The sequence below is a fragment of the Microcaecilia unicolor genome, chromosome 1, assembly GCF_901765095.1.
Source record: "Microcaecilia unicolor chromosome 1, aMicUni1.1, whole genome shotgun sequence".
In the NCBI taxonomy this organism is placed as follows: Eukaryota; Metazoa; Chordata; class Amphibia; order Gymnophiona; family Siphonopidae; genus Microcaecilia; species Microcaecilia unicolor.
This window is the reverse complement of record NC_044031.1, coordinates 321,879,456-321,903,427: the sequence shown is the minus strand read 5'-3', so window position 1 is coordinate 321,903,427 and position 23,972 is coordinate 321,879,456. Positions and strand designations below refer to the sequence as shown.

Genomic DNA, 23,972 nt, shown 5'->3' with positions numbered 1-23,972 from the left:
GAATGGTGGCGGGCCCAGTCATAGAGCTCAGGCCACTACAGACCTTGGCTGAGTCAGAAATCTGATGGCTGACATAACTGGGAGCTTACTGGAAAAGTATGGCCTAGTTTGTAGCCCGGATTGAGGCCTAAATAAGCTAAATTAGGAAAAGTTAGGTCAATAGATATGGAAACAAAATGGAGGATTTCAGCACAAAATGGAAGCCGTGTCTGTTGCAAAGTGGAATTTTCTCTAATGTAAGTTAGAAAAACAAGTTGAGAAATGAGACTTTCCTGTGAGCAGGATTGTGGTCAGCCATGGTGTGAGAAAGGAAAGGTGTAGCTGGATGCAGGGTCTTGCTTAAGATTTGTGGTCAAGCGAGCTAAAGACAAAACAATGTTAGCAAGATAGAAGCTACTCATTAGCATGAGCCAATCAGTGACAACCATGACATTAGCATAGATCCAATCAGGTATATCTACTGTCATATTATCCATATCCTGAGGGCACCTATAAAAATCAGGGTATTTCCTGGTGTAAGTGAGAGAAAAGGGTTGCCACTCTCTCTCTCTCCAAGGGAAACCAATGTGTCCAGCAGAATTGACAAATTACCTAATTGCTTTCCCTTGTAAAACCTTTAATTGATAAAAGAAATTATAAAAGATTAGGAACTAATTAACACCTGTTTGCAGCTGGATTATTATATTCCTATAACTAATTGATTGTACATGCCTGTTGTCAATCACTTATTTGACTTGTACCTTGGCAAATAAACTCCTCATTCCAAATGATGATTTGTGGACTTCACTTTATGATCAGAGGCTGTAAGTATAAATGCTTTTGCTGTATCAGGCTGTCTTTCACTGCATTGTATAACTTGTAATCTAAATCCAGTTTGTCATAAGGCTGGTATCTTTTCCTTAGACCTAACATCTCTCTTAGTGGCAATTCCTTTTAGAACTTCACAACTCCTTGATTACCCCAGTACTAGTGCTATTTAGAGATGGAGTCAGATTTAAGGTCACTCCAGCCTTCTTGGGGGGCTCTGGACCCCTCAATTCACAACAAAGTGTAGGAAATGCTCAAGGTGTGACACATAGATGTTGTGGCTTGCTTGGTTGGTACTGTAGAATGCTTGCCTACATGAGAGATTCCCAACCTAAGGAAGAAGGTTCTGACCTAAGAAAAGCTAGTCAGAAAGTGGTATTGTTAGTCCAAGAAAAGGTATCATCTATTTTTTTCAATTTATTAACTTTATCTAGGCAGAGAAATGTGGAGGAATAACTGTCCTTAAAAGTTCCCCCAGTCTGTCTCTCCTCTCTTCTGTCCTGGCTAATTCAGTTGGCTTGCAGCGTCCAGTGATGGGTCAGTCAGGTGTAAGTGTCAGGTGTTTGCTTCCTTCTGAGTACAGAGCATCAGGACACTGGGATAGAGGGCTGCTCAGCAAACTAGGATCAGACCCTAAGGGAGGCAGAGAGATTTGCTGCTGATCTAGTATAGTCAGGTCTGCACTTTTCTCCAGGGTCATGTCTGGTGTTTCTGGTAAACAAGACTGAACAAAGTGATTAGTCACAAGGCTTGAGGCTCTTCTTATGCCAAAGTCAGTGCCTGCCCCCTTCTTCTTTCTGTTTGAACTGGCTGCTCTACCATGCTGTTTGCACTATAGTAAAACCATACAACCAAACAGAAAGTCATTGTACAACGTACTCTTCTGGTGTCTATCTAAGGTTTTGCACACAGCGTTTTACGTTCTATGCCCACAGAACTCTATGTTAAATCCAAACAGAGCCGATTTTAGACCTTTTGGGGCCCAGGGCAGAAATTAAGGAGGGGGGGGGGGGGCTCTGATTCCCTCTCCTCCCTACCCCCTCCTGATCTCCACAACTACCACACATAATACAGCTTTAAATAACCTTTATTCTGTAAGTAGAAAAAATTAGAACAGATTTCTTCAACAGTACAAAACAGAAATGTGAACAAAATCACTTAGAGGTAAAATAGGCCTTCCTTGCTTTTGCGGAGGCAAAATCTTCAATTATTTTAGAGAAGTCCAGCTTGCGATAAATTTCTTGCTCAATTTAGATCTCAGCCAGACCATTCAGATGAACTTGTAACATTATTGAACATAAGAAGTTCTTCAGTAACTTTAAACGTGAGAAGCTTCTCTCTCCTGAGCTCACGATTACAGGTACAGTCAATAGCAGCCATAATGCAACGCTTAAGTCCAATAACTTTTCAGCACAGATATAGTTTAACATCTTTACAAGATGTTTATAGCATATCTCAGCATTTAAATCTTTTGTATCAATGTCACTCATTTCTTCAGCCAAATGTTCGCAAGTGTCTGGGAACAGCATCCTTTCTTTTTGGAAATTCAATATCTAGGATTTGCTTAGGACCTCTTTGGACTAGTTCAAATCTCTGGCTGGCTGTGATATTTTCAGGACAAAGTTCTCAGTCATCAGTCAACGTTTCTGCAAAATCTGTGGACTCATCCTGCTTTATATCAATTTCTTCTTCTGATTCAGCTTCATTTACCCCACTATCAGTTGACTCTGGAGGGGGAGGTGAAGGAGAGGAGATTGGGGGGACAGAAGGTACACATTCCTCCCTTTCTGCCTTTAGTGGTGGAAAAAAATGTAGTTAATTTAGGATAACCTTCCAAGCGTTTGGCCTTTTCCTGAACTGCATTTGTTTTCTGAGCACCACTGAGTCATTTCCAGGTCAGATTTTTATTCCTGAATAATAATGGTATTTATTTCTTAGCAGTTTTAAATTTCTGCCTTTTACTTTATTATGCAGACATTGTGAGATCACATGAGCCAGCAAAGATAATATGGATAGAAACGGTCAACATAGTTCCATTGGTCATTTCTGCACTGACACTCCATTCTTTCTCCTAGATCACTGCTTTTCTTATTTTTTAAAATGTTTATACTTAACTTTTATTAAAAAAATTTCTCTGTTGCATACAGAACTCAAAAACTTAACATCCTGGTTTCTCCAATCTGTCCAGCAAGGTACTGTGTTTCCTTGTGAGTATCAAAATGTGCCAGGTTAGTTCACGGCAAAGGTACATCAAGCCCACCATCCTGACAGTGACAAATCTTTAAATTACTAAGATGTTTCCAGTAGATCCATTCATCGTTATTCATTTCCAGTGATTACTAGTGGCTTTCTGCTAATAATTGTTTGTAGCATTTTCCTCCATAAACTTGTCTAAACGCCTTCTTAAGCTCAGATGCAAACTTGCAAATGAAATGAAATCATTCATCATATTCTTCTATGAGGGAGTGAAGTCTGAACTTGATTGGACAGAATCTCAGAACAAAACCTGCACACACTCTACATTCCCTCAACAATGGTGTTAAGACATGTAGCCTTACAGCTCCCAATAGCAAAAAAAAAAAAAAAAATCCAATTGTCAGGTCACCTTACTAACAGTAACATTTTCCTTCCACTTCCAGACATTTTGTGAGATAACACAAAATCCTGAAAAAAAGAGATTCAAAACCTGTACATCAAAATTACCACAATAACCCTACTCCCAATACTCAAACTGCAACACCCCTATCTATGAAAAGACAGCATTGTAGGTATTACAGCAGGTCCTAAACCACCAATACACCCAATGGTGTGCTGGAGCCAGCTCGCACGAGCCATTTGTTAACAATTTTGGGGATCCAGTTGTTAAACTTTAACAACCGGCTTCCAAAATTTGGGCTTGGGTCCCTTCTCAGCATCATTGTCCTTCTCCTCCCCTGTGGCTTGTTCCAGTGGTGTAGCTACAGGGGGCCTCGAGGGCCCAGGCCCCCCATTTCTGTCTCAGCCTCCCCAACAATAGTGGCCAGCCAGGAGGTTTTTTACTTCCTCGGGCTCCCTGTGCTCCCTCTCCCTGCAGTCAGGCAGCTGAGCTCTCCTTCCCTTCCTTTGGGTCCAGCCAGCTCTCTCTCCTCCCTGTTTCCAGCAGTGAGCTGCAGCGTGGGCAGCACTGAAGACAGCTGCTTCCAGCTATCCCGGTCTCACCACTGCTTTATCCTGCCTTTTCAACTTCCTGTGAGTGGGACAAAGCAGCGAGATGAACCAGGGCAGCTGGAAGCAGCTGTCTTCAGTGCTGCCCACGCCAAGGCTCGCTACTGTAAATAGGAGAGATAGCCGGCCAGAACCAGAGGAAGAGAGGGAGAGCTCAGCTGCCTGACTGCGGGGATAGGGAGTCTCAAAACAAAGCAACTGAACTTGTGAGCTACTTCTTCCACATTCTCGTTATTTATTGTTGGTACCATTTTTATTTGATCCCACCTATATTTTCAAACATGCCGGCTTATGCAGCATACGGATGTACACAGACGAAGTATGATAACGGAATAACTTTTCATAGGTATTGTAGTAATTTGCTATAAATTGTAATCCGTGTTTCATTTGGAGGGGCTGGTTATAGGAACATCCAAGCATGCGCTGTATTTGTGCAGAGATTTTTTTCTCCTGCTAAAGGGCCACTAAAACAGACATCATGTTACAAGAATCAGGTGCTCAACATGCAGAGTTTCTATCTAATTTATGTATTTTACTTATGAATTTCTATCCCATATTAAACATGAATTAGGATGAAACCTGGCAGCATTTAAAATCTTTTCCTGTGCCTAGATCAAAGGGAAATATGGTTTGTGGGAACTTGCTCCTTTTGTTCTGTGGCATGCAGTGGTATATATTTTAAAAAATGCACTTAATATTGTTTATTACTACTATTTAAAAGAAAAATATTAAATAATGAGGGCAGTGCTACCTTCATGCAGAAGTCCAGAGGCAGTCTAAATGTGCCAACAATGACCAGTTCAGCACACAATTAGCCGCCAAGTTCATACAAAGTTAATTATGTTTAGTGGAAAATAAATCTGTTGGCTCAGGCTGCTTGCTTTGTGAATATTCTATCACTGTTTCATTATTGCTACCAATAATTACATATTAAGGGCATTTGCTTTAAACTTTGTTCTAATTCATTTATCCAGTCCTTTCATGCACATGCTTTTGCTTTTTAAACCCAAAGGTGAATCCTAAGGGTGGTTGAATAATTAGGGGTAAATTCAGTGGTGTACCGAGGGTGGGACAGTAGGGGCGGACCGCCCCAGGTGCAAATCAGTGGGGGGTGTTCTGCTCCATCAGTCCCCATCCGGCCCTGCCGCTGCCTTCACCCTTCCCCTAACTAAACTTATCTATTACTGCACTTCTGTCTTCATCTTCAGCAGCGCTTCACACTGCATCTCCTCCCAGTGTCAGTGTGGCTCCTCTCTGTCGCTGTCCCAAGACATAACTCCCCTCCCTCAATGCCTTCCTCCTGGGCTCTGCGGAACCCTGCGCCAGTGCGCGTGTGCCTTCCTGCTGCTGCGCCTGCATGAGTGACATCTTCTTTCTCCTCTTGATGGCTGGCTCCGCTCCTCTGTCTGTCCTGGGCTGGCTCGTGCAACTGCTGTCTTCAGTATGCAGCCGTGCCGCCAGGCCAGACTGGCTGCCTGGGTCTTTCACTTCCAGGTGGCTGCGCTCGCATTCCATCCCTGCCGGGCCATCGGTGGCAGCGGCACGTAGCATCAGTGGATCTTGGTGGAGAGGGATGTTGGATCACTGGTCATCACCGCATCATCGACCGGACCGATTCTGCCCCAAGGTTGGTGCTCAGTGCCGACCCCTAGCCCTCTCCCTTGAGCCTTCTGACTCATCGTTCGACTTCCGTTCTAGCCAGCCAGCAGAGCCAGGTAATTAGGACCCGCATCGGGTGCAATCTTAATTATTTATTCATTTAAATTGTCACTGTGCTGACTTCGCGCTTTTTTTTTTACACATTTTATTGTATTCGCTTGCTTCTGTGCTGCTGCTACTAGTTTGGTAGGAGCAGCATTGGGGGGGGGGGGGGTCCTAAAATGTGAAAGGACTGAGGGGGGCCAAGAACACTGGATGGGAGAGAAAGAGGGCACACTGGATGGATGGATGGATGGATGGATGGAAGGGACAGACTAAGGGCCAGAATGCTCTGATGGAAGGGAGAGAAAGGGCAGACCAGATGCTGGATGGAGAGGAGCATTGCTAAAAATGATTTTTTTCATGGGGAGGGGGTGTTAAAAAACAGTTGGTCCCAGGTGTCAAGTACGCTAGGTACGCCACTGGGTAAATTGTGTTTCTCACTTTACTTGTTTTGGACTGCTTTGTGTCCTGCTGATCTGTACAGCTGCTGTCTGGAATTTTGGAAGATGGAAATGAGAAGATGTATTATGTATATGTCAGTTTTTGAATGTGTATCTACCAGAACTGCTTTTTAGACATGGCTGGAGCCCACAAGAAAAACCTCACTCATTGGCCTTCAATCTCAAGAACAGTGGTGGTAAATCTGCAGCTTTGAGATGGGCCATCCTTAGCATCTCTGAACTCCTTTACTTTTGCTGGCAGGGATACCGAGCCTCGCCAGCCAAATAAATGGACTGCTGGTGCTCCCCTCTGTTTGTTTCTGGCTCTGAGCAACATGCAGGACTTCTTATGCAAGTATGCTTGAGAATTCCTGGCATGCTGCTCGGAGCCAGAAACAAGCAGCGGGAAGTGGCGGTAGTCCATTTATTTGGCTGGTGGCCCCCTCTCCTCACCTCCTTGAAGCAACATGATCAGTGCTTCCATACTGATTTGTGTTGCCTGCCAGCGCCTTGGTGATCTGATTGCTGCCGCCTGCTGACATCACGCCACCCCCGCAGACTTTGTGCTGCGTGTGCTGCTGTTCTGTCATCACCACAAGCAACTTGTGCTCCTGCTGATTGCCACCGTAGACTGAAGGTAACACAGGGCGGGACCCCTTGAAGCTCTGGGGCCCACGGCAGCTGCCCTGTTTGCTCCACCCCGCTAACATTGACCGTGAAGCCAAGCTAACCTGTGCATAAAGCCTAGTGCACATCATTGCATTAGCTCCCTGGTGTTTAAATGTGGATTGTGGTACACGTGGAGGCGTATTTTCAAAGCACTTAGACTTACAAAGTTACATAGTAACCAAGTGCTTTGAAAATGAGCCCCTGACGGTGATTGCGATACCTTCATGTGTTATCCAAAATGTTTAATTGCACCTCAGTCGATATATATATATCTCAGTGTACTGGTGGAGAAAACTTTCCCATGTGTGGGTTTCTTTGCTTTTCTTCTAGGAATTGAAATACGGAGATGGGTCCCAGCTGGTTCGGAACAGGGATCTGGAGGAGTGCCTTTTAACGGCCAATGATCAGATGGAAATCATTGAGGGGATAATCAGGGAGATGAGACAGATGGGGCAGCCATGTGACATGTATCACAAAAGGTAAGGGGGGATATCAAAAGGAAAGGGTTTTATAAATGAGAAGCAAAAAAAAAAAAGGTCCATGTTCTTTGAGAGAAATAGCTTGCAAGGGAGATGTAAAAGCTAAGTCTGGTTCAGTCCTTCTCCTATGTGTTGAATTTCTCAAGAGTCTGATGAACAAAAATTATTACAAATTCTTCAGGTCGCGTTTACTAAAGTACAGTAACTGCAAAGCCTCTGCAATAACCTTTGGAGGATTCCCAGCCTCTGCCCATGTAGTTAACACAGAAAAATACATTTCTCGCTCTCTGTTCTTTTGACCTTTCAGAATCACTGCCAGCTGTAATAGGTGGGATTAATTTCTTTCTTCTCTTATAATTTACCCTGCTAAACACTGTGGACCTGGTTATTCAACTGGCAGCAGGTGGTGCTTTTGCTGTCTGCCGCTGGTGTTAAACCCAGATATTCAATGCCGGGCCGTTTCTGGTGACCGAAATTGAATATCCGGGGGTTTTTTAACCACTGAAACGTTAACCGGTTAAGCTGATATTCTGTGCTGACCGGTTAACTTTTTAGCGGTTAAAGATAGGCCTTCTATTTATGCTGCCTATTTTAACCGCTGAACATAGCCAGTTAAGCGCTGGATATCCACACCTAACCATCTTATGTCATGCGAAGTAACTGGTTATCAGCTAACCGCAGATATATCTGTGGTTAGGCACCAATATGCTATTTAACAGGTCAGTGGCCGTGTCTGGCCAGTTAAATAGCTTTGAATATCGGAGGGTGTATCTTTGAAATATTGACATGTATTTTATCCTATCAACCTGCCATTTTAGGGGGGAAGTTATCAACGTAAGCTACTGTTAAAACAGGTTATTTTACTGTTAAATGCAGTTATTAGTAACTAGGGGGTCCTTTTACTAAGGTCCATTTTTCAGCGTGCCTGTAAAAAAAAAAAGGCCTTTTCGTGTGTGTGGGGGGGGGGGGGGGGGGGGAGGGGAAATGGATGTGTCTATTTTGGGTCTGAGACCTTACCGCCACCCATTCACTTAACGGGCGGTAATCATCAGCGTACACTGCTGATTACCGCCCAGTTATCGCTGTGTGTTGGAAAATAAAAAAAAAATATTTTCCGACACGCGTATCGGACGCCCATAAAAAATGAAATTACCGCCCAGGCCACGCGGTAGCCGGCGGTAGTTCCAAATTGGCGCTCATTGGACGCTCGTAGGCACCTACGTGGCTTAGTAAAAGGACCCCTAAGTCTCATTGTGGGACCTGATCTAGTAGTAAAATAACACATCTTAACAGCAGCTCACTTTGATAACTTCCCCCTTTAGTTAGCAGGTCTGAAATGTGTACAGGAAGCTTGACTGTGTTGCTTTGATGCATAGGCCCTTAAAGATATACAGGTCAATATTGCAAAGCACTTACCCATGTTGTAAGCACCTGCTTACCTGGATAAATAGTGCTGACTGGGATATTCAGAGGCACTATCTGAATATTGAATCTGAATATCCATACAGACTGCCTCAGCTCTTTCCTCCACATTCTGTAAATGATGCCCAAATTTGGGTTCCCAAAACTGCATGCGATCCTGAGATCCGTGCACAAATAAATTACTTAACAGACTGTTAACAGTCAATAATTGGATGTAAATAATTATTGACGTTAATTGACTGTAATTTGTATTTGCGCGTGGATCTGGCCTGCACATGATTCTATAAAGGTCTGTGCCCACGTCTTCTCGCTTGCAACCCAATAGGGGGAATGGCTATGGGAGAAGCATGAGCAGCTCAGGACTGTTCCAAAGATTTACACGCAGTATTATAGAAATTGAGGGCTGCGTGTCCAAGTTGAACTCCAGGATTTACACCAGGTTTCAGTTGCCTGAAAGGGGGATGGGACTTGATATACCACCTTTTTGTGGTTACAGTCAAAGCAGTTTACATATTATGTACAGGTATTTATTTTGTACCTGGGGCAATGGAAGGTTAAGTGACTTTGCCCAGAGTCACAAAGAACTGGGGTGGGAATTGAACCCAGGTCACCAAGATCAAAGCCCGCTGCACTAACTACTAGGCTACTCCTGTACTCTGGGTGCTGGTATACAAGCTAAGGGCTAGTCCATAAAGAGCACTCAGCCTGCAGCGCCATTTGTAGAATAATGCCGAGTGCGAAATTCTCCTGACACCTAACTTTTGGTGTGCCGTTTACTGAGTCCAGATCTATGTGGATAGTGCCAGGGTGGAGCTAGGGTGGTCCCAGAGCTTATTTATTTGAAGATCTTCTTTTTATTAAATGCAAAATAAAGAGAATACAATACAAAACTTCAGAGCATTTTAGGATTACGTAAACTATTAATCATATTTTTCCATATAAATTTTATACAACACCCTCCCCCTAAGACAATATACCAAAAGGCATATAGTAGAACATCTGGCTAAAAGAACACCAGTGATGGTCTGAAGTCTTGACTCTTATAACCTCAAGGCTTTGTAGTCTAACCTTTCAAACTCAGAGCGTCACATGCGCCAAAATGGAGTTACCGCCTGACTACCGTGTGGCTGTTGCGGTAATTTCATTTGTGGCGCACGTCTGATACGTGCGTCTGAAAAATATTTTTTATTTTAGGGCGTGCGTAACGGATGCATGCCAAGTGGCATTTGGCGCACATAGGTCATTACCACCCAGTTACCGCATGAGTCTTCACTGCCAGGTCAATGGCTGGCGGTAAGGTCTCAGACCCAAAATGGACGCGTGGCAATCTTCCTTTTGCCGCACGTCCATTTTTGGCTAAAATTTTAAAAAGGCCTTTTTTACAGGCACGCTAAAAAATGAATCGGCGTGCGCCCAAAACCCACGCCTACACTACCACAAGCCATTTTTCAGCGCGCCTTTGTTAAAGGACCCCCTAGAGAGCGCCAATATTCAGTCTGCTGTCCAGATAACTTGGGACAGATAAAATGCTGTTCTCAGTTATCCAGATAGTAGATAATATTGCCACTATCTGGGTAAATACCAGCTCTGACCATCTTATCTGGACAGTTGCAGCTGGCACTTAAAAAAAACCCTAAAACAAAACCCCACTTACAGCAGTTATCAACTGGAAGCCCAGTCTTGTCTGTTGCCATTGCACTGTTTATTTGAAGACTACACATCAACAGACGCAATTGATGTGAGCTAAAAATTGATTTAGCATTATCCTGATTATTTGGAAAGATGTTTGCTAAATTTGTGACCAGAGTGTGCTGATATGGTTTTTCCTCACTAATGACTACATAAGATGAGCAATACAGTGTCAGCATTACATGCCGAGCGTTTGTATTTCTTTCCAGACTCCTTCAGCTTCACGAGCAAATGCGTGCCCTTTACAAAGCCGTCCATGGGCCTCGTGTGCGGAAAGGTTCAAAGGGTGGCGGGTATTCCTCTCAAAGCGGCTCCGGCTGGGATGAGTACACCAAGCGGGTCACTACTGAAACCATCACTTACATAAGGCAGCAAAAGGTACGTAGTGTGGCTTGGTGGTTCATTTAAAAATAGATGGACCCAATATTCGAAAAAGCCATGCTTCTAAATTTGGGCACTACTTTCAGCCAAACTTGGAAGCCGAAGTTTTCTTCTGAAAATTCATCTTACTTTAGGAGCTTAAATGTTATACTTTATAAATGTAGGCCTGCCATTCGTTTACCTAGATTTATGAACCCAGTGCAGAAAATCAGTGCTAAGCTCTGAACTTCTTTTCCCTGCCCTAAATCAGCCCTTGTTACCACCCATTTTTTATGCTTCTGAATTTGAGTTTAATGAAATTTTGAGTGTAAATTTAGGCACTCAGCCCTAGTAAATTTTTCAAAGATGCCAATTTAGAAGCACAACTCTTAAAGTTAGGAGCATATATCCTTTGAATATCAAACCCTAAATATTTAAATATGCTACAATATTATTTTGTTGCTGGAAAAAACAACTATGTAAAATATGTGACCGTACGGATACATGCTCAGGAAGCAAAGCTACTGGTTTCTTTGCAAGGCAGAGTTCTAGTGGCCCTACTGGTCTTGACAAAAAATGATTTACAAGTTATGATACTGTGCATTGGTTCAACATAGGAATTTCCTAAGGACGCTGTGGATAAATTTTTGAGACGCTGTAGGTCTCTTCTGTCGATGTCTTCAGATAACACTCAAAGGAGGGACCTCTATGTTTCCAAAAGTTCATGCAAATCAACATCTTTGGGTTTCTGTTCAAAGCCAGCATGTTACATTCCTCTCACATCAGATTATCTCTGTTCATATAAATCATTTTCTTCCATTTTGTGTTTATGGAAGGAAAAAAAGCTGTTCAGAAATCATTCTTACCTAATTTTTTTTTTTTTTAAATAGTAGAGGGTGAATGCAGTTAGCAAGTAAGTTTTTGCCAGAAATTTTTGTTAAGTCCCAAAGTTGATTGAATTAAGTCCTCAACTTTTTAAACAGTAGTAATGCAACTTTAATTTCTGTACTTTGAATAGTGGAAAAGAAGCATCACATTACTGTAGGTTTCTCTTAAAATTAGTTTGGTTTTCTAGCAATTAACTTCAAATCCTTCAACAAATTGGACCACCGCCAAGCCATAGAAAGCAATAAAGTTGAGTGCATTTGGAATGAAATAACTGTCAGTACATGCAGATGGCAAGATGTTGTGGGGAATGGTCGGGGCAGGGCTAAAATACAGACATGCATTCCCCATTTCACATAGGGAATCCACAATGCATTGGGGAAACCTGCACATTGGAATTTACACCTGCCCCGAGTCACATCTTAAGTGCTGCTGTAAGGGCAGCTGTAAATCCTGAGGTCTGGGGTCCCTGTAATGCCAGTATACCCCCTGATCAAGCCCCACACTGATGCCAGCTTCCAACAACCAATGGGGTGAAGTTGGTTCTGGGCAGGGACTGGACTGCCAAGGGGCCTATATTGGGAGGGGGTATGTGCTGTGAGGGGGGGGGGCTTGTGGGTAGGTTATCCTGCTGCGGGATGGGTTTATGTTGCTGGGAGGGGGTGGTGTGGTCAGGGAGGGAGAGCTTTTGCTACCGGAAGAGGTTAATGCTGCTGTGGGGGGGGGGGGGGGGGGGGGACTCTGGCATTGAGGCCTTAGCAGAGTGAGCAGTTTTAGAAAGCTGCTCTGACATCTGTGTGGGTGGGGGACATGTGTTTGTTTTTTCCCCTCCATGTGAAGTTTTCCAAAATTGCTGCTCCCTCTGGATATGGAAGGGATGAACATGCAACCCTGCTCCTATTTTACAAGAGGCGGCTTTGTAGAAAATTCACATGTCCTGACTTGGAAGTGTGAAACACCCTCTCCACCTTTTACCTAAAATCTGCCTCCTCATATTTCATTATCTGGCTACTTCAGCTGCTGCCCAAAGTAGTTATAAAAGTGGACAAGTCTGCAGTAAATTGTTAAAGAGGACATGCTTACCTAGCTCAGAAATATTCGATTCATGTTAATAAAGCCATTCTGCACTGCTGTTTGTGCAAAGTAATTCTAAAAAGCGCTTGATTTCTGTAATTCCTCCTCTTGTCAAGGTAATCATATTTAATAATTCATATCAGGCTCAATATTCTCAGGGGCTGGCCAGTGTATAAAGTTAAACACCAGCACATCACTTTAGCTGTAAATCCAGCTGTTCTGCCTGCTTAACTAACATTGTTGAATGTGCATATGACTGATGACAGTGCCAGTGCTTGTAAGTTTAAAATTAGGCCTAACTTGTGAAGGGCAATTCTAAAGCACCTGGAAGGAGCCAACTTTCCTTTATGGTTTACTAGCTTAAATGTGCAGTGTTTATCTGCAACCAGGAGATATGTGCATAACTTATAGTAATTTCTAAGGTATGTGCATAAGTGTGAGTCCTGCTCAGGTTCCGTCACTGTGAATATCCACCTTGCAAATACACGCCATGCGAGATATACATGTATTTACAGAATAGTGATGTTATAGAATTATAATATATATAAATCTGTTTTATAGAGTTGACCCCTAAGGGGAGAATTCTATATATGGCGCCTAAAAAGTCCATGCGGAAAACATTTTTGCCTAAGCATATTCTGTAAGCAGCGCCTAGATTTAGGCATGATATATAGAATATGCTTAGTTGATATCCCAGTGCTTAAAACTAAGCATGTCCATTTACACCAGCAAAAATATGGCGTAAATCTCGGTGCGTAGATTTAGGCACAGAGGGCCATAATCTATAACTATGCGCATAAATTTCAGAATGCCCATGAAATGCCCCTTTTTGTCTGCGCACATTAGAAGTTAGATGCAGTGCGTTATAGAATACGCTTAGTGAGTTGTGCATGTAACTTCTAATTATTGTTCATTATTGCTTGTGAAGTGCTGTTATCAATGCTAATTAACTTAAGCCAATTAAGTTACTTGTGATATTATAGAATTTGCCAGGATTTTGGCATGGATCTATAGGTGCGCTATATAGAATCCAGGGATAAATGCATAACTTATTTGTTTAGTTCCAAATATTGGTACTGCTGCCCAGTCTCTCACGTAAAAATGGTGAACTTCTTACACACGTGAGAGACTTGGAGTAGGGTAAGTATGCTAACCAGTGGCTTTCATTACGAGGTTGTAGCTGGCAATATAATTGTCAGTAATCTGTACCCAGGTTTGAATTAGCACAGGTTTGAAACCTGTGAGCAGAAATACCAGTTGGCAAAGCATCAACCTGGGCTACTGTCCATTTGGGTGTCTGTCATATCCATTCATAATGCACTTATCTTAAGACAAAATCTAAAGTGGAGATAGACTGTTCTGAGATGACTGAATTATGAATGGATGTCAAATATACTTGAAAGTTCGAAATCTTGACGAATGATGCCACCTTTCACAAATTTCAAGTTGATCCATCCCTTTTTAGCATGTTACCATGAGTCCAGTATATATGCTCAGATGTTTCTGTGTAGCCAGGTTTGAAGAGTCTCAAATTGATCTGTTTTTGGCATGGAACGACTTCCCTATGAAGAAAGACTAAGGAGGCTAGGGCTTTTCAGCTTGGAGAAGAGACGGCTGAGGGGAGACATGATAGAGGTATATAAAATAATGAGTGGAGTGGAACAGGTGGATGTGAAGCATCTGTTCACGCTTTCCAAAAATACTAGGACTAGGAGGCATGTGATGAAACTACAGTGTAGTAAATTTAAAACAAATTGGAGAAAAGTTTTCTTCACCCAAGACGTAATTAAACTCTGGAATTCGTTGCCGGAGAACGTGGTGAAGGTGGTTAGCTTGGCAGAGTTTAAAAAGGGGTTAGACGGTTTCCTAAAGGACAAGTCCATAAACCGCTACTAAATGGACTTGGGAAAAATCCACAATTCCGGGAATAACATGTATAGAATGTTTGTACGTTTGGGAAGCTTGCCAGGTGCCCCTGGCCTGGATTGGCCGCTGTCGTGGACAGGATGCTGGGCTGGATGGACCCTTGGTCTTTTCCCAGTGTGGCATTACTTATGTACTTATTAGTGATCTATGCATTGTTTTAAACAAAGGGAAGACTTGATGTTTACTTTATAACTTTATCCCTAGCGAGCGATGGAAACAGTGGACTGGGGTTTCGATGCAGTATCGGTAGAGCAGCAGATTGGCAGCCACAGGAAGCTCCACAACTCCATTGCAGAATATCGATGGGAGCTGGACAAGATCAAAGCAGACCTGGTAGTTTGATTTTTTTATGAGTATGAAATGTGCTTATCTTATATCTGTTACCCCACCCTGATTTTCTTCAGCACCAACTGCTCCTTAAAATGTTCCATTGGGGGGAAAAGTAAAAACACAGTAAAGAAATTTACCTTGCTAAAATGTCTCGGCATGCTGAATCCAGCAGTAATCTCCATCTCTTTACTTTTCGTAGAAAACAAGAATCTCCATATAGAGGGTAATTCTGTAGCAGGGCGCCCCCTGTAGGCATTGGTTATAGTGCCTATTTAAGCCTGTTCCATAGGGATAATTAGGTGCCTACTCTTCTTTATAGAAGTGGTCAAAAATATGCATGCATTGATTCACATTTCACTTACATCATCCCTACAGTCATGTTGTAAGTAACTGTGCCTAGATGTTAACATGCATACATGTAAATGATATATGAAGAATTCTATAATATACACTCATAACTGTATGCTCTACCTGTGATCTGCCCCAAACTCCAACAATGTGCATATCCACTGGCAAAATGTGTACTAGGAAATCATGGTGTGTACTTTTCTACTAATCGGTATTCTATAAGAAGTCATTTATGCAAGTAAGCACCCACTCATACACATAAATGACTAGAATATCACTATTTACATACCACATTCCTTCTAAAACTATGTGGCTCCATTTAGAATTTCTTCCTTTATGTGTACACATGGATGAGGGGGGAGAGGGAGGAGAGAGTTACTAAGAAGGCCTTTACTAATGCTTAATGCATGCTGTGTGCCTCAGAGCTCATAGGAATAAGATGGACCTTGCACTAACACCATTAGCATGTACTGTTAGTAAATGGTGTCCTGCCCCGCCCCAAGTAAAATATTACCCTTGTACATTTTTAGAATAATGATGAATTTCTCTTGTACCTGAGTGTGGTAATGTGAACGAGGGTGGGCCCTGGAGCTGGGATAGACCGGAGCCACATAGTGGGTTAAAATGAACAAAGCCATACCCCTTGCCCTGTGAGATGAGGAGGTGGGGGTCGCCTGCTTCTACTCATCTACTCTTACGGTATCTGTCAGTCCTCTGTCCCATCAAGCCTATCTACATCTTGGATGCTATTATACTACATACCGTTCTCCCTTCCTGTCTGTTTTACCTCGCTCTGATCTACCAGCCCCTCTCCCTCCGCCTAGTCACTGGAGGACCTCTTCAGTCTTCACTGATGAATGCTCTGCTCTTTTTTTTTTTTTTTTTACTGCTTTTACTCCCTGATAACTTTAATCTCTCATTTTCTTCCCTCTCTGATACTTTCCTCTCCCTTACTTCCAGTCTTGGTCTTACTCAGTTCACGACCATACCCACTCACTCTGCTGGTAACACTCTTGACTTTGCCTTCTCCTCCTCTCCTCTGCCCTCATTCCTACTTCTTTCCTCCTTCCCCTTGCCATGGACTGACCATTTTCTCTTTTACCCTCTCCCTTCCAGATCTTTTTCTCTCTGCACAGGTTGATTCTCTTCACTCTCTTCTCCTTGATCAAGCCACTCCTTTCTCCTCGCACTGTCCCCATAGTGTTCGATCCCCCTGGTTTTCCCCACAACTTCAGCTGCTGAAGTCCTATGTTCATTGAGTGGAAAGGCAATGGCAGAAATCCTGCTTTCCCTCCTCCCTTCTAATTTTTCAGACTCATAACCGTGAGTTCCAGTCTGCTGTTCATCAAGCTAAGTGTAACTATTTCAATCATCAGATTTCCACTGTGACTAGCCACCCCGAGCTCTGTTTGGCATATTGAATCGTCTTTCACCTTCTTCCATGGCCTCCCCTTCATATGACCCTGCACTCTTGCCCCTCTCTTCCCTTGCCAATGCTTGATAGTCAAAAACCTTTTCCCTACATCAGTCCCTTTTGTCCTTTCCTACCAACACTTCATTACCTCCTTCCTCCCCAACCCTTCAGTTGTCCTCCTCTCCACCCTCCATGAGGTCTACTTGGTCATCCTTTCAACTTCTTACTGTGACCTCTCTTGTTCACATTATTCAGTTGCTTAATCCCGCCTCCTCCTCTCTTGATCCATGGCCTGCATTCATGGTTAAACGCCTCTGCATTTGTTCCCTTTCTTCTTCCACTCTTTCACCATAGTCTCTCAGAAGCAACTGTTCCCTCAGCTTGGAAACATGCCCTGGTTTTCCCCTCCTTAAAAACCCTAATCTTGACCCAGCAGTCCTCTCAAACTTCTGCCCCATTTCTAACCTCCTGTTCTTCAGGTTCCTTGAGAAACTTGTTCTTCACCAGCTAGATGCCTTCGTAGAAATCTCACTTGCACTCCATCCGTTTTTCAAGCAGGTTTTTGTCACAGCCACAGCACAGAATACATTCTTCTTGCTCTCTACAATAACATCCGTTGTACTCTTGACCAACGCCAGTCTGTCATTATCTCTCTGGACCTCTCCTTGGCATTCGATCTGATTGATCACCCCCTTCTACTATCAGGCTTCGTTCACTAGGTATATCTGGTTCAGTACTATCTTGGTTCTCTATCTCTCCAATCACTCTCTCTCTCCCCTTTCTGGTTCACTGTGGATTCCCCCAAGGTTCCATTCTGTCCCCGACTCTTTAACATTTTTCTTGCTCCTTTGTTTACAATCATTCAGGAGCAAGACTGTACACCCTACTGCTATGCTAATGACATTCAGATCTTCTACCATGTCCCACATAACGATCCTTCTGTCTTTGCTCATGTTTCTCAATGGTTACATGACCATCTACTGGATTTGAACGCTTCCAAATGTGAGACTATTTACTTTCCCAACCCCCTTATTTCCACTCCCCTGTCCCCCTTTATGAATAATCTTCCCCTGCTCTTTCGTGACACAGTCAGGATCCTTGACATTACCTTCAATTCCAAGCTCTCCTTCAAACTGCAAATTGACTCAGTGATTCATTCATCTTTTTTTGCCATACATTGCATACACCCTCTTCTCTCCCTTCTCTCCCCACCTTTACTGTGCACTCTTCTTCTTGCCCTCGTAATTTCCCACATGGACTACTGCATTTTTTTATATGCCGGCCTTTCCCAGTCTTCCCTTAAGCGTCTCCAGCTCATTCAGTCAACCACTGTAAAGCTTCTACATGGTGCAAGTCACTTTGATCATGTCATACCTCTTCTGTATGCTGAACATTGGCTACCTGTCTCATCCCGTATCCAATACAAAATTCTCATGTTTGTGTTGAAATTCCGTCTTCCATCTGCCCCTGCCTATATCAATAACCTCTTGATCCCCTACACTCCCCTATATACTCTCTGCTCTTCCACTTTGAACCTTCTTACCCTTCCTTCCCCCCCAGTCTCTTTACCTGGATGTCTCCCGGGAATCTGCTTTCTGCCACCTTGGTCCTTTCCGTTGGAACTTGCTTTCCACTCACTTTTGATCGGAGCGCTCTTTTTCTCAAATTTAAGTATTCTTAAGAAAGCAGTTCACTGTAATAAAATGCCCTGACAAAGCAAAACAGCAAAAGTAGAGGCTGACAAATGCGCAAAACCAATAGGGAGTTAATCTCAAAAACCAGTTTATTCAGAATATTCATATCAATATCAAGGACCCGACACGGTCCGTGTTTCGGCGCCAAAGCGCCTGCCTCAGGGGTCACAGTCAACTTTCTCTGAGAAGAAGCTGATAGGCTTGAATTCCTTTATGTATGCAAGTTAATCCACAGAGAGAACAAAAGAACAGCCAACCGATCAGCAAACACCATGTGACAAGAAAAAGAAAAAAATGCCCTGACCCATAAAGAAACAGTTTCTTTCAATTTCTTATACTCCACTTCTGATAGCTGATTGTCACTGGAATTCTTTTTTTGTTTTCTTGTCGCAGTTGCATTTTCACATATGTGTCAGTTTCCTTTGTCCTAAAATAGTTCTGTTCTGAAAATTTCCAAATGTTTAGCTTCAATTTACAGAATCCATTTAAGTTAGGTACTAGGGAGCTGTGAGTGTACATGGGATTTACTGATATGCAGGAACAGGAGGCATAGTAACATAGTAAATGATGGCAGATAAAGACCAGGTGTTCAACTATGCAGTTGTTTAATACTTCTCTTACTATTTCTACCCTGAAACCCAGGGTCTGCTTTCTCAAGGATTTTCCCTTAATACAGAACATTTTGTGGACATTAATGTTTCATAATTATAAAATACAAGCAAGATTCATTAAGATGACTTTCCATATTTTAACATGATTGCCTAGGGTGGTCCTGGTTTTGCAATTAAACTTGAAAATGTTTTCAATGTAGAGATCTCTTTGGCCCATTTTTCATCAGTATATACAATCAAGGTTGACAATTTAGCAAGTAGGACACCAGGCTATATCTGCCCCTATATGATTATATACAGTTTTGCAAACATTTGACTCAGAAAGGTCAGAATTGTCCTGCAGTATTTTTCACTTGCATTTCTGGAAAAAGAACATCCCTAAAACTCTGATGATTTTATGGTAGAAGGGTGGGACTATGACCCTGCAAGGCAATAGGGTGTGTCAGAGCACATAATGGGGTCAATATTCAAATCAATTTAAATAGCCAGGACAGGCTCCTGGATGTTTAAATCACTTTGTCTGGGGCTAATCACAGATATTCAGCAGCAGTTAAAACAGGCATTGATATTCAGACCGTGGGAGTTAGCCCGGCTAATGCCAGATATTCAATGCCAGGCCATTTCCTGTGACCAGCATTGAATATCTGGTTTATTTTTGGCCGCTTTGAACTTAAATCAGCCAAGCCGATACTCGGTGCTGGCCGGTTAAGTTCAAACCGGCCAAAGATTATACACACGGCCAAAGATGGCCGCCAAACCCATGCTAAAAATAAGTGGCTAGCCGGTTAAATCGTATTAAGTGGGAGATGGCTATCTCCTGCTGAATATCGCCTGATTGCCGGCTAAGTACCATTTAACCAGCCAGGTGCTGTTCCTGGCCATTTAAATGGTTTTAGCCAGCCATGTATGCCCTGATATTCAGTGCCAGTGCTCAGGCGTGGTCCGGTATTGAAAATATGGGGATCATGCCGACAGCAGCCAAAAAAACACTGACAGCTGCCAGCAGAATAATTGAGCCTTTGTTTGAACCATAAATAAGTATAGCAATCTCCCTGTTCATTTGCATAGCACTAAAAATGTACTTTTTTTTTCTTTTGTGCAATTTATTTGGTTTAGCGTGAAAAAAGTGCGATTTATCAACTGGAAGAAGAATACGATAGCTTACTGGTACGTGCAAAATACAACTTAAATTTTAGAAGGTCTAATCTGTTTGGGACGGTTTATTGAAAGTGTCCAAGTCACTTACCATGATCTGATGTCTTCTGATTATTTTATGAACAGTGTTCATATGGTGAATTTGGCATAAGTATTATTTTGCATATCGCATAGTTTGAAAGGATGTGGACTTCAGTTGTATTAAACATCACATTTTTTATGAGTGTAATGTCTGTTTCTGTGAGTTGAAAAATGTATCTCCTGGTTCTTCATGCATTAAGTAAGATGGCAGAAATTGTCTGCCACATCTGGCCCTGTACATTTCATGTCCCCTCTTTCACCCACCATTTCCTCTGACCCTTGATTTTGGAGGGTTTTCAGCAGCCAATTGAGAGCTAGTGTTTGGGGAAATCTTTTTTAAGGCCACTGGAAAAATACATTACAGCATAGAGACCTTTGTTGGTGTCCGCTTCATTTTGAAATGCTGCTTTATATAATACAGGGGGGGGGGGCAGTTATCAGTGTGGGCTACCATAAGATGTGTTATTTTACTCTTATCTCTAGTTATTAATAATAGGCCTCATTGCATAAATGGGACCTGTGCTAAAGTAGCATGAGTTAGTGGTAAAATAACACATTTTAATGGCAGACCACATTGATAATTCCCTCCCTTAGGGGTCTTTTTACTAAGCTGCAGGAAAAAGGGCCCATGTGCCAGGGCCCTTTTTACCGCAGCAGAAAACATTTCCCCCCCCCCAAAATGACCATGCAGTAAGATAACTGTTACCACATGGCCATGCGGTGGAGAGTACTTACCACCACCCATTGAGGTGGCGGTAAGAGCTCCCACCTTAACCCATTGGTAACCAGGCAGCCAATTACCGCCAGGTTGGCGCTGCGCTACAAAGAAATATTTTCACGGCATAACGGAAATAGTGCACACTTGAGCTGGAACTACCGCCAGCAGCTGCACTGGGTCGGTGGTAGTTTCGGGATCCGCTGCTTTGTAAAAGGGCCCCTTAGTTACTAATAACTGGGATTAATAATAAAATAACACATCTTAACGATGGCCCACGTTAGTAACTGTGCCTCTAAGGGTGTAAATTATCAACATGGGCTACTTAATAACTGAGGATTCGCTGCATAAAATGGGACCTGTGCTAAAATAGCATGAGTTAGTGGTAAAATATAATGTCTTCCTAGTAGTTCACTTTGATAACCATGCCCAAAAAACTTTGAAAATTCACCAACAGTTTTTGTACTATGTGAGTGCCTGTCACATCATGTAGAGTGCTTTTAGTGAATGGCACAGCAACTCGTTAAATCCTCTCCCACCCTTTGGTACTGCGACCTTTCTTGTTTTGCACTGGCTGTGAACGACTGGCCTTGCAAATTAGATCAACCAATTCAGGCATTTCCTGTGAATTGATTTCCGATCTGCATCCTCATGTCTTTCACTGATGTTTTTAAATGTATTGTTGATACGTGTAAGGGATGCTTTCACTAGATACTTCTGGTTCATTGTTCCAGAGCATAATTTATGATATCTAGCATATACCTTTCCCATAATAGCTGTTTTTGTTTTAGTTCAAATTCCCAACGGGCTCTTTTACTAAGCGGCAGTAAGCCCAACGTGGGCTTACTGCTCTGTGAAAAGACACACATACCTCACATCTCCACACGAACTCCACCCAAACTGTGTTTATTCAGTTTTGATATACCACCCATCATACACTGTCTGAACGGTTTACAAGACAAAACAAACAAAAGAAAACAAAATTGCATCAAATCAAAAGAATAAAGCAAAAAAGCATGCCATTTGTTAATCATCCAGAGTCCAGACCAATCAACCAATGCGTAAATCATGTAAGTAGATGCTATGTTGAGGCGTTCCTACATTTTATGCATATAATACACACGTGCAATTTTGTGGTAGCCATTTTCTATATGTAAATAGGGCTTTACAGGTGGAAAATGATTTATAAAATTATCCCCTTAATATGGTTTTTCCTCCAAGTGGAAACGTGTTTAACTGTCAAACATTACAGCATGTGGTGCAGATACTTTTCTTTTGACATTTTGTGGTGTTCTTGGATGTCCTATTAGAAAGCCTCCTTTGAAAGAATGGATCAGCTGCGCCAGCTTCAAGCCATCATCCAAGCCACATCCCGAGAGATTATGTGGATCAACGACCGTGAGGAGGAAGAGCTTCTTTATGACTGGAGTGACAGGAATACAGACATTACCCGGAAACAGGAGGCCTTCTCTGTGAGTTTGCACCAGCTCAACCTTAAGTTAGGACCAGAGAGAGCTGTGCTTCTTACAAAGATATTGTTTTCTATCATTTCTGTACCATCATGTTGGAGTAAGGTATTTCAAGGCATACCAGCCAGCCAGTTGGGTAGGAGTATTTCAAATGTTTGAGGACGAACACTTTGAAGACCATGAGAATCGCTTCTTCAGTACATCTTCTGCAGAATGGGGTGTTTGTGGTCTCAACGTGGAGCTTCCAAACCCATCCTTTCCAGCTTACAGCCAGTTGGATTTTTAGGTTCTCCATTTGCATAAAGTGGAATATTAAGAATATCTAGTACATATTCACTGAGGATAGCCTGAAAATCCAACTCGCTGTTGGGGCCTCAGAGAATGTTTGGGAAATTCTGCTGAAAGGTGCAGAGATTTGAGCTGTCTAAGATATGACTTCACTCCAGCTGCTTTTGTTGGTTTTCTTTTACCTTGGATGTCACCAGCTATGTAAGAGAAAGTTTCTTTATAATGGGATTTTGCCGTAAAATCTTGAGGTGTAATTATTTTACTTTTTGAAAAAATGGGCCTGTCATTCCTTTTTTACAAAACTCCTCATTATTGAGAACAGATAAAGCGCAGTTAGTGGCAGTGCACTTTCTTCAAGACCACCCACCAATGTGCTGCCTCAGCTCTTCTTTGGAGGGACAGTTGAGATAGGCGAGGGAGGAGCTCATTCTGTTTGCTGAGGTTGTTGTGTTTATTTCTCATAGGCCACAGAACAACTTTCAGATATTAATATACGCTTTTCACTTCTCCCCTGAGATGTGTAGCTGCCATGTTTGTGTTTGCTCATCCTGTGGTCCTGTTTCTAGAAACTCATGAGCCAGCTGGAGGTGAAGGAAAAGGATCTCAACAAACTTAAACAAGAGTGCGACCAGCTTGTGCTAAATCAGCACCCAGCAGCTGACAAAATTGAGGTGAGTTTTTGCAAGCCTGTAATGCTAGAACACAAGAAAAATGTCAGCAGTACATCACCATGCAGTGTCGGCGGGCTAATAAGCATTTGTTGGAGGTCGCAGGCGAGCGGACCAGTGATAGTGTCACAGATGTCTATAGAGAGGAGTTTCTCATTTAATGAAAAAGTAGAGAATAATTCTCATTCATTTTTCTTTTTAAAATTTCTTTATTGGGATACATGATATAAATTCACAAACACACAGGTTTAATTGCTCAAACCAGAGTGCCTGCACTTTTTCTGCCCTAGTGCCAGCTCCCTTAGGGCACAGAGCAGTCTGTAAGAGGGAGAGATTTTGTTTAACCAGTTTGGTGGAGCCATTGAAACACACCTTTCTGGTATTAAAAGCCCCCGATACAACCTATTAGTGGGCGAAATGCTGCTGCCACATCGGGCGATTTATTTGTTACATACTCAAGTGTTGTTGAATTAAAGTTTATTTTGGACTTCTACATATTTCATTTTGTTTATTTCCTCTGTCCTTTATTTGACCATAAAGCTA

At 42.5% G+C, this 23,972-nt stretch overlaps 1 protein-coding gene across 3 annotated transcripts in view; it reads left to right on the top strand.

Annotated features, from left to right (window-relative positions):
• DSP (desmoplakin) overlaps positions 1-23,972 on the top strand; it is a 141,300-nt gene that overhangs the window by 57,423 nt on the left and 59,905 nt on the right. For all 3 annotated transcript variants that reach the window (XM_030208874.1, XM_030208891.1, XM_030208882.1), the window contains exons 3-8: positions 7,152-7,300; positions 10,621-10,789; positions 14,861-14,989; positions 20,170-20,220; positions 22,315-22,476; positions 23,328-23,432. In XM_030208874.1, the coding sequence (XP_030064734.1) occupies positions 7,152-7,300; positions 10,621-10,789; positions 14,861-14,989; positions 20,170-20,220; positions 22,315-22,476; positions 23,328-23,432 (765 nt within the window). The remainder of the gene's footprint in view (positions 1-7,151; positions 7,301-10,620; positions 10,790-14,860; positions 14,990-20,169; positions 20,221-22,314; positions 22,477-23,327; positions 23,433-23,972) is intronic.